General features: G+C 43.7%; 1 protein-coding gene across 3 annotated transcripts in view; it reads left to right on the plus strand.

Moving 5' to 3' along the window:
• Positions 1-2,314: 2,314 nt before the first annotated feature.
• Positions 2,315-15,020, plus strand: part of BAIAP2L1 (BAR/IMD domain containing adaptor protein 2 like 1) — an 89,795-nt gene continuing 77,089 nt past the window's right edge. Inside the window, exon 1 of one of the 3 annotated variants that reach the window (XM_081297623.1) lies at positions 2,315-2,669. In XM_081297623.1, the coding sequence (XP_081153749.1) occupies positions 2,619-2,669 (51 nt within the window). In that variant the 5' untranslated portion in view covers positions 2,315-2,618. Of the gene's footprint in view, positions 2,670-2,949; positions 3,201-15,020 lie in introns of those variants that run through there. The other 2 variants (XM_081297625.1, XM_081297624.1) reach the window with 2 other exon arrangements.

Below are 15,020 nucleotides of genomic sequence, written 5' to 3' on the forward strand. Positions count from 1 at the left end.
GGAAATTATTTCCTAGAAAATTATTTCCAGAAAGGTATGTTAAATATGACCAAACATCTGTTGGAAGATTTGCATACACTTAATAACCTGGTCCTTCCATCAAATTCCAACCTCAGCAATTAAATTGGGCTATCTGAGATACTCGGAGGCTTTATGGTGGCTTGTTAGTCCCTGTCTCCTCCAGCTCTGACTCACACAGCTGGGCCATGGTGGGTTAAAGGTTAAGCCTCTGCTCTCTCTCCAGCTCCCCGGATGACTGCCTGGCAACCTAAGTGGAATGACTTCATCAGAAGGAAGGCTCAGAAGCAAGTTCTAAGACAAAAGGTGATCTGCAAAGTTAAGGTGGTGATTTTCACATTTAAATAAAAACCGACATACTCTGAGAGCCTAATATGTAATGGTGGTAATTATAAGGCCATAAACATATCCCACATACAGCAAAGGAGGCCTAGTTGGAAAAATTACTAGCCAAATACTGGATACCTATTAAGGAAGGGGGTAGCTGCTTCCTTTGCCTGAAATCCAGGACGATGTGTTATTTCCCCCCAACATCCAAGAACATATAACTGTTTGGTTCCCAAGCGTGATATATTTTATAGCTTGCAAAACCTGATAAGACTGCCCCAGAGTCCAAGTGGATGTGTCTGTTCTAAGTCCAGAGACATCTCATACTTTCAGGTTTCCCATCCCAGTCACACAGTGCCTTCATTGTGAGATTTCCTAGTGAACTTTATCCCAGGAGCAGTTTAAATCGCCCCCCTCCCATATTGGGGAGCTGAACCCAGACCTGGTGCATGCTAGGCAAGTGCTCTCCCATTGAGCTACATCTCAGATCCCAGGAGCAGTGTAGAAGCTATAAGTGATGCAATGTACCTAGATAGAAGTTCAGTATTTCACTGCATAATCATTGCCACTACATTAAAGTATATTCACGAATATTCCATGCATACTAACCTTGTACCAAAGACAGTTTAATAATTAATTATTTTAAAGTACACCAGCACGATTAAAAAAAAAAAATCAGCAGCTTCAAATAATGGTCACACCCCTCTTTTTTACAACAACAACAAATTGGCATAAAATTTGTGACAATTATGCAGTGGAATATGGTTTTTAAAAAATCAGACTAAGCCGGGCGCAGTGGCACACACCTGTAATCCCATTGTTTTGGAGGTGGAGGCAGAAGGATCGTGAGTTCAAAGCCAGTTTCAGTAAAAAAGCAAGGCGCTAAGCAACTCAGTGAGACTTTATTTAAAGTACAAAATAGGGCTGGAGATGTGGCTTAGTGGCCGAGTGCCCCAGAGTACAATCCCCAGTACACGCCCCCCCAAAAAAAAAAAATCAGAATAAGATCTCTTGTCTGTGCTTGGTGGAAGAGTCAGATGCTAAGTAGTGGCTCCTACTGTAAAATGGCTGTTCTGCACCCTCAGGGTTTGGGTCACCCCGACATTAGGTGCACACTCTGGGAGAGGTCCAGAGATGACATCTGCCTCACCCCTGGGCAGGGCTCCGCCCAGGAGTAGACAGAACAAGGAGCCTGAGGGGCCCCACCTGGGAGACAAAGGAAGACAGGCTTCCCTAAAACTCAGCTCACCATGGTTTCTAAATCCTATAAAGATCTTTTGATAAGCACAGTTCCAATGAGTTAAAGGTCGAGCTTAACGTAAAGGTTAAACACGTACTGCCATTTCAGCTACCAGTTCTGGGCACTCATTCATTTTTTTATATTCCAGGAGCTTCCCAAATTACAGGTGGAAGTCCCCTTTCCTCCACCTAAGAGGGTCATGCCCTCCAGTCTTTAGGTCAGCGAAGGGGTGGGCCGGGAGGCAACGATCAGGAAAATCCTTGCGCCAGGGGGATGCGGGTGCCCCCTTCCTGCGTTACCAAAAGGCAGGGCTTAGGGGAAGAGCTCGCGGAGGACGCGGGCCTCAGACTCCAGTCCCAGCTCCGTGTGGTGCACACAAGGGCTTTATTTAGGACCACAGAGACCCGAATGTCTTCGGTCCAGGTTCCGTAGCACAACAGCGACGCAGCAGCAGACTCTTCACGGGTCCCCGGGTCGCCAGGAGCCCTGGGAGGGCCGCGAGGGGGCGCGCGGTGGTCGCCCCGCCCGCCAGCCCGCCTCAGGTGGGGCCGCCACGCCTACTCCAACCCATCCTGCTTCGGCCCCGCCCACCCGGCGGCTCGGCCACGCCCACCCGGCGCAATCCCATTGGCCTTCGCGGAGGCTGGCCCGCCCACCCTCACCCACCCCACCTTGGGCCCGCCCACCGCCTGCCAGGCCACGCCCTCCAGGCTGCCCCAGGTGGGGACGCCCCGCCCACCGGCCCCGCGGCCCCGCCCGCTCCGCGGCCTCAGGTGGGGCCACCCGGCCCGCCCCGCCTGCCCCGGCCGCGTCTGGCCGCTGCTCCTCCACTCCCCGCGCGAGGCGGTGCGGCAACTTTTGACATTTTGTCAGTGGGGACCCGGGCGAGCCCTCTTGGGCCGACGGCTGTGGCCGCAGCCGACCCTCGAGGGGCCCTCGGTCGCGCCCCGCTGCTCCTGCCGCCCCGGGTCGGGCGGCCACGAGGCCCCGCCGCGTCCTCCCGCGCTCGCTCCCGCGTCCGGAGGCTGCAGCCATGTCGCGGGGGCCCGAGGAGGTGAACCGGCTCACCGAGAACACCTACCGGGTGAGCCTGGGGCGCCGGGCGCGGGGTTGGAGGCCTCGGTCCCTGGGGGAGGGGGCGGTTCTCCAGGTCCCGGGTGCGGAGGCCCCGGGCGCAGGGGTTCGAGGCCGAGGGCGGGAGGCTGGGAGGCCCTGGGACTCTGGGGGGGAAACCGGAGTTGGGGGTTCGAGGCCGGGAAGGGGAGCCTCGCCGGCAGGTGGCAATTAATTGTCACAAGGGAAAGGTCGGGATTTTCACCTTCGGGGTAAGGAGGGGGACTTTCGCGGGAAGGCCCTCCCCTGCCCGAGCCGGAGACGCCCAGCGAGCCACACGTTTCACAGCCGACGTGTTTGGGGGAAGCTGGGGCAGGCGAGGAGAGGCCGAGCGGGCTCTGGGCCCTGTGCCCCTCCCAGCTTCTCCTTGGAATCAGTGACCGCGCTGGCCTGGCTGGGCTGCAGCCCTCCGAGGCCGGAGAGACGAGCTCGAGTTTCCTCCGAGAAAAGAAAGCGCACAGGAATGTAGGGGGGAAACTCCCCTGTAATTAGACATCGCCAGGTGAGCCGAGCTCCCCGCCGGAGCCTCGCAGGAGGCTCGGGGAATTTTCTGGTTCGGCGGCGAGTTTGCTCTGGGAAGCCTCGAAACGCCCTCCCCCTTGCACCTTTCCTACGCAGCTTTAGGTTGAACTTGGCTTTCATACATTCGTGGTTTTGTGAGGTTATTACAGCACCGAGGAGTTAATAAAATTGACATAACTTTAAGGAGCGCTGGATGGTCCGTCTCTTGCATGTTGTGCGAGAGAGAATTTTCCCAGAAACAAGACATGGGATTAGTGGCCAGTTTAGTAAGTTTTAAGTCCTAATAAATGAATTCCAGTTGAAATAAGATATGCGTTTAATCATCTGCTATTAATAGAATACAAAACAACTTTTGTTTTAATTCTGCTTAGGCTCCTTGCACCCTTGAGACTTTGAAGTTCTCTGAATTCATTTGTAGCCATGTGTACATGGCTTTGCTCATTTTGTAGATTTCTTTTAATCTTAAAACTGAGTCCTTAAATTTGTAAGGACTGAGTGAGTTCCTGTAATCAGAGGAGTTTATTGACCTTTGTTGGGTAAGAGTCTAAAAACAGCATGAAAATATTTTCATAATCTAGCCATTGAAGGTGCCCAAATTATCAGTTCTGTTCATCGGAATACATAAAGTGTATACTGTATCATGTGAAATATTACTTTATAGGTAGACAGAGTAGACTGTTGACACAGCATTTGGGGGTCAGGAACTGTGACCAAAAACTGTTCCTGCTAGTGTGTTTCCTTAATAGAAGGCAATTTCTAGAAATGCCAGAAATTTGGATGTTTAAATTCTTATGTTTGTATTGAGACTGTTAACATTTAAATGACCCCAAAGATGTCGAGGCAGGAGGTGTGGGGTGCTGACAGAGAGTAAATAAAACATTCTTAGATTGGGGAGTCATCACTACTCTGATTATAGTTAAGGAAAAATTGTATGTGACTGAAATGCAGATCACTACAAATTATGTGTGGATTCTTTAAGTATTCGCTGGAGTTCAAAAACACATGAATATTGAAGTTCTCCAACGTAGGCCTGTTTTTCCAGTCTGAAATGAGAATATCAACTTTAGACAAGCAATCAGATATTCAGGGTAAACTCTTCTCTCTCCCTTCTGACTGACTGCAGGAGTCTTAAGAGGGGTTGTAGGGCTGGGGATGTGGCTCAAGCGGTAGCGCGCGGCCTGGGTTCGATCCTCAGCACCACATACAAACAAAGATGTTGTGTCCGCCAAAAACTAAAAAATAAATATTAAAATTCTCTCTCTCTCTCTCTCTCTCCCTCTCTCTCTCACTCTATCTTTAAAAAAAAAGAGGGGTTGTATTCAAGCGAATTACAGAGTCACAAATGTCAACAATTTTGGCAAGTCATATACCCATAGAACTGGGACAGAAGGAAAAAGTGTGGATTTCATTGTTTTGGTTATCCAAATTTGTAATCATAAAACAGTGTAAGTCATTTTCAGATTTTGAAAGGTTATAATATACTGAAGATCAGAGACCACTACTTTATTGCTTTCTATTCCTAGGTGCCTGAAAGCACACCCCAAACTCACTAAATATTGATTGATTTTAATCACCTTTTCCTTATTAATATGTTGGGATCAGGCTTTTTCATGTTGAGGTGATGGGGAAAGAATTTGCAGAACCAGAAAACAGGTTTACATAATCATTGCAGTAAAGGCTGCTAGCCCTTGGTTTGGCTATGATGAATACACAGTGAAGTTTTACATCCACAGGTCTGATTAGAAACCTGAAAAGCCTTTTGCCTCCTCCTCATTGAGTTCTTCCCCAGGCCCCACCCACAGTGATCGAGGCTAAAAGCAAGCATAGTATGACAAAATTCTACTGACAATATTGGTGACTCTCATTCTTATAAAAACAGATTTCCTTTATGTTACCTAGCGACCTGCAATATTTTACTAATAGAAACACAGCCTAACCAGGTGTGATTGCAAAAGCCACCTGCAACTGAGATTTTTATTTTTAACAATAAAATTTCTTTGAAATAAAGGAATACATTCTTTAGAGAAAAGGGAGGTTTATAAAATAGTGTGATCCTCTATATGCAGTATCAAATATCCTTTAATACATATTTAAACATTTGCTGAGTTTTCTAAAATATGTACTTAGACAAATTATTACTGGCAATCCATGCTAACTCCCAGGACGGCATACATTTACAACTTCATAAACAAATGACATGATAATAAGCCTCAAAATATCAAATAATCTTGCTGTTGCCAATTAAGAGTTTGGCCAAAGATCCCGCCTCTTCCCACACTTTAGTCCATAGTATGCCCATAATTTTCCCTCAAAAGCTTGCTTGTGATTTTTACATGGTTTTCTGATGAGTACATGCTTTAGTGGGAGAGGAAGAAGTCAAGTTCAAACAAACCTTTAATTAAGAGTAGCCACAACCTTCCTAGAAGTTAGAACTGTTCGTGTCGTAGGAAGTTGATGGAGGCCCCGTGTGGTGTCATCTAGGGATGTCCTGCCTACATAAATCTTGCTGAACAGTTGAGTGCAGGAGGAAAATGACAAGGAGGGACAGGGACACAGAAGACTCAATGTCACCTTCTCAAGGAGGCTTGTTCAAACAACTTTAAATTTGCTGACAGCGCTCTCAACCTCAACTTGGGCTACTTTACCTTTCCTCCCATAAAACTTCCTACTCAGTATCCTAAGTGATATATTTTCTGTGTTTTTTCATCTCTTTCCTCCTTAACTGGACTGAGCTCGACAAGGCGAGGAGCTTTGTTTTATTGTTTTCCTTATGCCTAAAACCGTTCCTGGTGCACAGTAGGTGTGCATGTTTGTTGAGTAAATACACAATTTATTAAACACCTAATCCTGTGCCATGCTCCCTGCTCCCACCCTTGATCATGTTCATAGAGCATCTTGTTGCTAAGAATATATCTGCCCATGAGATGGACGTTCGTGAATTATGTGTATTTACTTGTCATTTTTTTTAAAGATAGAGGATAGAGAGAGAGAGAATTTTAATGTTTATTTTTTAGTTTTCGTTGGACACAACATCTTTGTTTTGTATGTGGTGCTGAGGATCGAACCCGGGCCGCACGCATGCCAGGCGAGCACGCTACGGCTTGAGCCACATCCCCAGCCCCTACTTGTCATTTTTAGATGAAAAACTAAGGCCTAGAATCTATTACCGGCTTCCACACTGGTCTCCAAATAGTAATTTAATTTGTAGTTTCTAGTGATCAACAAATGCACAAACCAAATACATTTATTTTTTTTCCCAAATATATTTTCTAATTTGGCAATCTAAGATGTCACTGGAATTTTTCTGTCATTCTGACAATTCACCTTTGGCATGTTTTGAACAAGCCTTTTGTTAAGAAACAAGTGCTTTTCTTTCACTGGGTAAAGGGAACAATCTATGCATGTGTTTTCCTTGTCTGTTGAATACCTGTCAGGTTGATTTCCAGTGTGAGACAACAACATACAAGTCTGGCATGTAAAACTTTCATGCCTTTCAAGACCCCTCTCTGAGGTGTGCTCATCACTATAGCTCTGCCCACTGCTGGGTATCTTAATCTTTTCCCACAGCCCTACCTTCTTCAGGTGTGCTGAGATAAGATGGGATTGCAGAAGTCCAGACGGCTTGCTCTTGGCTCCGTAGGACTGACAGAGTAGAGCCATGTGCTGGGAGCAGGAGGGGGTGCCAGGTATCGGAAGTATTCTGAACAGCCTAGTGCCTTAGCTTTTTGTTTGGTAAAATGAAAGTACAAAGCAAACAATAGATTTTTTTCTTCTGTAATTTTTTTTTTCCCTGATGGGAAAGAGGTTTTTTGAACTCAATAACATTGCCATGCGGCATCTTTTATTGTGAAACCCAGGGGACCACCTGGACAAGTGACACCTTCCATGGGTTTCAGGTAGCTTTTGAGTTCACATTTGTGACATTATTCCAGAAGTCACTAGCCTTATAAAGATCTATACATTACGGAAAACTATTGTCCCCGGAATTGCCCCGAGTTCATTTTCTTCATTCCGAGTGGCCATTTATTCTGCAGTCCAACAGCAGAAAATAGCCGGGCCAGCCTCAGCAGCTAAGCGGGGCCCTGAGCAACTTAGCGAGACACTGTCACAAAATCACTGTAAAGCACTTCTGGGGTCAATTCCTAGTACAAAAAAAAAATTGAAATTTTTTATAAATGTACAGTTTAACCTGTTGACCCATGCAAATACATTTTGTTTTTAAACTTTTTATTAAACTACAATATACATAGAGAAAGGTGTGCTCAAGTATATATAGTTTACTAAATTGCCACAAGCTGAACACATCACTGTCCTAACCTCTGATGGCCTTGGTTATTTTGTCCCCTTGCCCAGGTTGCTTGTCAGATTCATCACTGACATGGGAGGAATTGTGGTTCTTGTTGCTGAGTGGCATTCTACCATATGAATGAATCACAAATCATTCTTCTCTTGACAGGCATTTTGGATTGTTTGTAGACTCTGAATCTTAGGAGTAGTGCTTTATGAATGTTCCTACTACAGTTATAGTCAGACCCTCATATCTCTTGGGCATACGCTCAGGAGTGAGTTTGCTGATGTAAAGTATTTGAATACTTAGCTTTAGTAGAAAGTGCCAGGCAGTTTTCCAAAATGGTAGCACCAGCTGACATTCCCACCAGCAGTGTATGAGTGTTCCTATTACTGTGCATCTTGCTAGCAAGTGATATTGCCCGTCCTTTTAATTTTTTGCCATTCTGGTGGGTATGTGCAAATAAAATTTTAAAATTCAAGACCAGAGTGTTTGCTCCAGGCCTCCTGACTGATTATCTGTTTCTCTGTGGGATGCCTACAACCTAAACAGGAGCCCCTTAGGGGACACTTTATGTCAGAGACAGGATCATGACCTAGGGGTTTGGATCTCCGAGAGGCCGTACAGCTGTAGTGGTATTCCCTAAGGTAAAACATGAATCTCAGTATATTCAGTTCTAAAACTATCATAGTTGCACATATCAAAGAGTTTATTACGGAAAGAATGTTGAGGGTATAGACGAGCCCTGTTTAGACAAACTGGAATGCTTGGGTGGAGTGCAGCACTTATAGTTAATTAATTTTCTTGCTAATTGAATATTAGTGAAAGCCCCCCCCCTCTGTCACACACACACACACACACACACACACACACACACACACACAAGATTTAACTCTGTTGCTCTACCACTGATCTACACCCCCAGCCCCTTTTATTTTTCATTTTGAGACAGGGTCTCACTAACTTGCTGAGGCTAGCCTCAAACTTGAATCCTCCTGCCTCAGCCTCCCAAGTCACTGGGAGTAAAGGCATATGCCTCCACACCCAGCCTTTCCCTTTCTTTTTATGTAACTTTTCTTGGAAACATATGAACTTTATTGTTAGGGGCACAATAGGCTAGTATTTTTAAAAGATTTCAGTTTAGTTAGATTTCAGGGCTAAAACAAATGCTATTTTTAATTTCTCCCCAGTTACATTGTAGCTGTATGTATTTGAGAAATCTCCAAGTGATACCTTTCAGCATTTCCTGGTTGATTCAAATGTATCTGTGTGTATATTTCATCTTGGAGGCTTTTTGTTGTTTATGGTACTGGGGACCACTCCACCACTAAGGTGTACCCCCAGTTTTCAGTACTTATTTCCACTCCAGTCAGTATTTGGTGCTTCATCATTCTGATGACTCCACAGTTCTCTGTTTCTCATCGTAATTTATTGATTGAGCCCCTGTTGTTGGACATAGGTTGTTGCCAGGACTTTGCTGGTAAAGCACTGCAGTGAGCATTTCCTCAGGTAAAGCTTTGCCCAAATCCATGATGTTTCTGAAAGCTAAATCCCCAAGAGGGAGGCTGGGTCAAAGGGTGGATCGTTGCAAAATGCCCTCCAGAAAATACACACCAAATTAAGCTGTAGCCTGCATTATGGGAGAGCGCACCTTTCCCTGAACCCAACCAGTCAAGTAGGTCTTTTAAAACTACTTCCTTTTTTAAATAACCCATAGTAGGTGCGTGAGCTTACAGCAGTAAAGCATGTTTAGCTCTGCTGAGATAGGGACATTGTCCAGAGTGCCAGAGATATTCCACCAGCTTTAGGCATATTTCCCCATAAACTTAAAACTTGTGGGATGTGTAGCAAGTAATTACAGCTCTGTGACCCTTCGGACCTATGTCCTTCTGTCCTTATTTTCCTCTGCCTTGGTTTTATACTTTTATTTATGTTTTCCTGACCTTGAGTCTCTTTCTGACTTATCAAGTTAGTGATTATGTTCAGCCTCTAACAGTTGCTGCAAATCTTTGTGGATAAAGGTGAGGCTCATGTATATGAGATAAAATGTTGCTGTTTTCTCTTTCAAAGATAAATGAAAAATGTTACTAGAATGAGTTCCCAAACCAGGGAGAAATAGATGTTCACTGCTCAGAGATCCATGCCTTTCAGGCAACCTGCCAGGCTGAGTGGTTTGGACAGAGCAGCAGGGGTCAAGATGCCCTCCTGTGTTTTGTTGCTTAAACTGTTTATATGGTGCTTTGGAGGTTAAAAAGTCCCCAGGCAATAACAATTCCTTCACTAAAAATCTCAATGGCCAGCAAGTTAACTGGAGGAGGGAGATTTGGAGTTTTTAAGGAGGCTCTGCCTTGTGAAGTGTTTACATTTTTTAATGTTGAAGAGTCACTTTTACAATGCTTAACTGAAAAGAAGCAGCAAGGGCTATATAGTCCATTTACTAAGGTAAAATTACCATTTTCTACCTCTGTTTGCAAGTTGACCTTTTAAAGTTAAAAAGTTTTAATGGTTTTTCTCTTAATTTTCACATACAGGAATACTTTTTAACACTTACTAACCTGAGATTATAAATGCAACAGAAAACTACCTCAAAATAATTAAACCATTCAGATTTCAATTCTTAAAACTTGTTTTAAGAAGCTTATTCCTATTGTTGCAAACAGCTGATCACCTTCAAGGTGCAGCTGTGTCCTACAAAGGTATAAAACTGGTGATAACAACCTGTCAAGGAAGTCCACCTGATTAGAGCACAGTACCTGCATAGATGCACAGAGGGGGAGAGGGGATCAGAACGATGACCAGCCCAACACCAGCCATCGTAAGTGCAGAGCTGACCGTGTGAGTTATGGGGAGAGGTGAGGGGTACAGAAGACAGCCCTATCGCCGTCACATGCCTGTCAAGACTTAAGGTAATAAACCAATCCACTCTAGTTACGGAAATTCAAATGACAAATCAGGAAAATTATATTGATAATTCCTAAGTGTTGTGATAATGACGATGATATAAGACTTTGATGATTGGATTGAGGATGCTGTTTAGTGGCCATGCATTTGCATGACATTCATGAGGCCCTAAGTTCTATCCCCAGCACCACAGAGAAAGAGAGAGATTTAGGTCAATTATTCTCTGAACAGCTTGAGGTGCAGGACATGAACCAGGTCTTGACAGTACACTGTTTATCTCTAAGCATGTAAACATGTGGAACCTTGTTTCTATTAGAGTATTCCCTCTGACAGTTAATGTTCTTTGAGAAGATTTCTGCAGCCAACCAATCCATCCCCTGTTAGCCTAGATTTGAGGGTAGTTGGTAAGTCATTCTCCTCCATTTGATCTTGTGCTTCTGTTTTCTTGTCTGTAAATAAGGATGATAATAGTATCTACTCATGAGGTTCATACTCATGAGGATTAAACATGGTAATGCATGAAAGCTTTTAAAACAGTGTCCAACACATAGTAGGTGTTCAGTTAGTGTTCCTATTGGTAGCTTGAGTCTACTGGACTGTAACTGTCATACAAGCATTGATTTCCGTGTTTATTTACAGCCTTCCTCAGTATTTAAAAGGCTGACACGTAGGTGGAGCTGAATAAATATTTGATAAGAGTGGTGTTGAAATCATTGGCACTTGTTTTTCTCTCAATGAGCTGTATGCTCCTTCAGGGTTTTTTAATTCCCTCATGGGGCTGGTGCATAGTAAGAACTCAAAAATATTTGTGGGATAAATACTGAAGATCTGTGTCCCTCACACAGCTGTGACTAAAACCATCACCTGCTCCTTAGCATGTGGGATTGAGACAGCACTACTAACAACAGTGGCCCTGGTATGAGCACCTGTTATGTGTGTCCTGAGCATACCACCAACATTCATTCTTTCTGCAACTGTTTTCTGGAGCACCACAACTGTGCCAGGCCCTGTGGTCACTGACAGACCAACAGACTGGCCTTCTGAGGTCATCACCAATGGTGGCACAGCTACCAGAGTTTAGCCCCGCCAGTCCTCCCCCTCCGCCTGCCTGGAATCATGGAGTATGCTCCCCTGGCCCCAGCCCAGAGTTGTCCTGCCTTTGCCAGTTCATTTCTTGGGAGTTTGTTCTCATATTGGAAGAAAGGAGGAAAGGATTAAGAGATGTGAAGATTGAGTTTCAGAGAGGTTTTTTTTTTAGGTATTTTGTAAGAAGCCTTTGGAACGTTGGATATATAAAAGAAGTAGAGGAGAGATAAAAAGTATATTTTTTAGAAATTTTAATTCTCCTTACTGGAATCTAAGAAATATAAAGATCTTGAACTGTCGTTAAATTATTTGGGGTTTTTGAACAATAATTTTCACATTGCAGGGGCTGTGATCTTAGTGTAGAGCAGAATGATTCTTCTCAGGTGGAAGTTCACTGGAATTCTTCTAGATACTACCATATAAGAATGGGGTTGGGGGCTGAGGCTGTAGCTCAGCGGTAGAGCACTTGTCTAGCATGTGTGAGGCCCTGGGTTCAATCCCCAGCACCACATAAAAAGCTAAATAAACAAAATAAAGGTATTGTGTCTGTTTACAACTAAAAATATTTTTAAATTTTTTTAAAAGAAGAATGGGGTTAGGAAGGAACTAGTGAGCTTCACAGAAAAATGTCACTTGCTGTATGAAGTCAATGTACTTTGGTTTGATAAAGTTCCAGTGTCCTATTTAGTACTTTGGGGCTTTCTAAACAAATGCAGCCCCAGGCATGAATTGGGCTCTCCTGCAAATCCATTCTTGCTTTTTTATCCCAGGATGCACTTTTTAAAAACAAAAACTAGGCAGGTAAGAACCCCTAAACAAATGGTGGAGCGTACTTCAAGGCATATATCCATTGGCAGCTGTTTTAAATCCAGCATCAAATCAATTTTTGTTTTTAATATATGCCATTTACATAATTAAGGTTACATATTTCTAAGTGATATTCAAGTAATATTAAAGATGTTTGCATTTCTTATTTTTCCCACATCAACCTGAATTGCCATGGTATTTATCACATACCTGTCTCCCTATTCGACTATACACTTTGAGGGCTGAGCTGTCACCTCATTTATCTCAATGTTTTCTAGGCTCAATTGTGGGCAGATGATGCACGTGTGTGTGTGTGTGTGTGTACATATATATTTTTTTATTTTTTTGGTACCAGGGATTGAACCACTGAGCCACCTCCACAGCCCTTTTTTTTAAATTTATTTTATTTTGAGACCAGGTCTTCTCACTAAGTTGCTTAGAGCCTCACTAAATTGCTGAAATTGACTTGGAACTTGGAATCCTCTTGCCTCAGTCTCCTGAGCCACTGGGATTACAGGCATGCACCACTATATCTGGCTACATTTTTAGTTTTTGTTTGGTTGGTTTTGGTGATGCTGGGGATTGAACCCAGGGCCTTTTGCCTTTGAGACAAGAACTCTACTAACTGAACTACATCCCCAGCCCAGCATTTATAGTTTTTCGCGTTGCTTCAATAGCCCAAATGTGAGAAGGATTTTACAGAGCTAGTGGAATGAGACTTAAATACATGTGTTTTCTAGTACTTATCCTGATTCATTTGTTCAGTGTGTCTCTCTCTCAAATACCAGAAAAGAGACACATTGTCAGATCCTGGTTGCAGTGTTACTTTTAGAATTTAAAGTTACATTCTGAGGTAGTCATCCTGGTACCACAATTTAGAACAGGAAGATCATGTTTCTGTTCTTTCAAATAAAGACATATGCCTCTATCAACCAAGCAAAAATGGTTACAGCTCTTATCATAATTGGAATTTCAAGAAGCAGTGTTTGTTTCAATTTCATAGATACTATTCTCCCTGAAGTTCAGAGTCTAAAAGCTGCTCGAGTTCTGGGGTAGGGTTTTCTGAGGCCAGCACAGGTTAGGCGCTGGTGCGAGCCTGATGGCTTGCTGGCTGCCAAGGCTGGGGGTGCCTGCTTCCAGCCAGGGGTTTTCCTGGCACCACTAACCCCAACCCAGTGTGATCATCTGCACTTAAACTACAAGGAAAAGTGATTTTTAATTCTACCAACAAAAAGTGTAAAGCTTTTGTCTAATGTTTAAAATAGAGATTTTCTGGTTGTGAATTGAGTTCAGATCATTTTTTTTCATCAGACGACCGCGAAATCTGAATACCTGTATGTGGTTCTCCCTCCACAATTAAAAAAGTAATTTAAAAATCCACATTTTTATATAATATACTGGCTGGGATCACTCCGACACATAATTTTTGTGAAAGCCTTGAGAGCCGCAGGGGTGTGAGCCGCAGCAGAACTTCCTGCTCATTTCCATCAGTGTGCAGGGGCTTTTTGTTTGCCTGTATTGGGCTTTAGCTGAACACAATTCTTGATGTCTAAATGAGTAGGGACTAGTTTGTCACAGAAATCTGCTTCTTTAAACAGTGACACAGAATGTTGTGGGCATGTGATTGCATCTGGTAATTTATACCTATCTTTTTGGATGATCACACTCGTTCTCTTGGTCAGTTCTTAGGGAGCTCAGGACCTCATAGGTGCACCCATGACTCAGAACATTCTTCTATGAGAGGCTAAGCCCAAAGGCGTATCCATGCTTCACTGACCACTTGCTCTGAGCTGCTCAGGCTCAGGCCACATCACTAGGAACAGATCTATGTGAATCTGCACAGTCCCCCCTGTTTCTTTCTAGCTGGACCTCTGCACCTGAAGGATCTCTCTCTCTTTTTTTTTTTTTTCCTTTGCAGTACTGGGGATTGAACCCAGGGCCTCATGCATGCTAGGCAAATGTTCTGCCCCTGAACTACATCCCCCATCCTTAAGGAGAAACAATTCTGTATAAGACAAAACCTGGATCATGATGAAGGGAAAGGAGGACAATGTTCTAGTCATAGTGAATGTTCGATAGAGAGTTTTCTCTGTGGGCTGAAGATTTCCTATGAAACTTCCCTTTTATAGAATGACGGAGTAAGACCAGGTGCAGTGGCACGTACCTATAATTGATCCCTGAGACTCAGGTGGCCAAGGCTGGAGGAGCTCAGGATCCAGGCCAGTCTCAGCAACTTAGCAAAACTCCATTTCAAAATAATTTTTAGAGGGGTTGGGGATGTGGCTCAAGCGGTAGTGCACTCCCCTGGCATGCGCAGGGCACTGGATTCGATCCTCAGCACCACATAAAAATAAAATAAAAGATGTTGTGTCTACCAAAAACTAAAAAATAAATATTAAAAAATTATCTCTCTCTCTCAAAATAATAATAATAATAATAATAATAATTTTTTAAAAGGGCTGGGGGTACAGCTCAGTGGTAGAGCATTCCTGGGTTCAAAAGACAAAAAGAAGGATGCAGTGAGGACTTTTGCTGGAAATACATGCCAGATTTCTTCCCTAATCATAGCTGGAAAGACAGCTGGTCCTCAGCAGTTTGATCTCCAAATTCGTGGGTTATCACTTTCTCCTAATGGGTCATATTGATTTTCATCCTGTGAGGGGAGATCGCTGCAGACAGCTACGTGAGCACAAAACTTTAGAACAATAATACTTTCCA

Source organism: Spermophilus citellus (assembly GCF_964194105.1).
Source record: "Spermophilus citellus genome assembly, chromosome: 6".
In the NCBI taxonomy this organism is placed as follows: domain Eukaryota; kingdom Metazoa; phylum Chordata; class Mammalia; order Rodentia; family Sciuridae; genus Spermophilus; species Spermophilus citellus.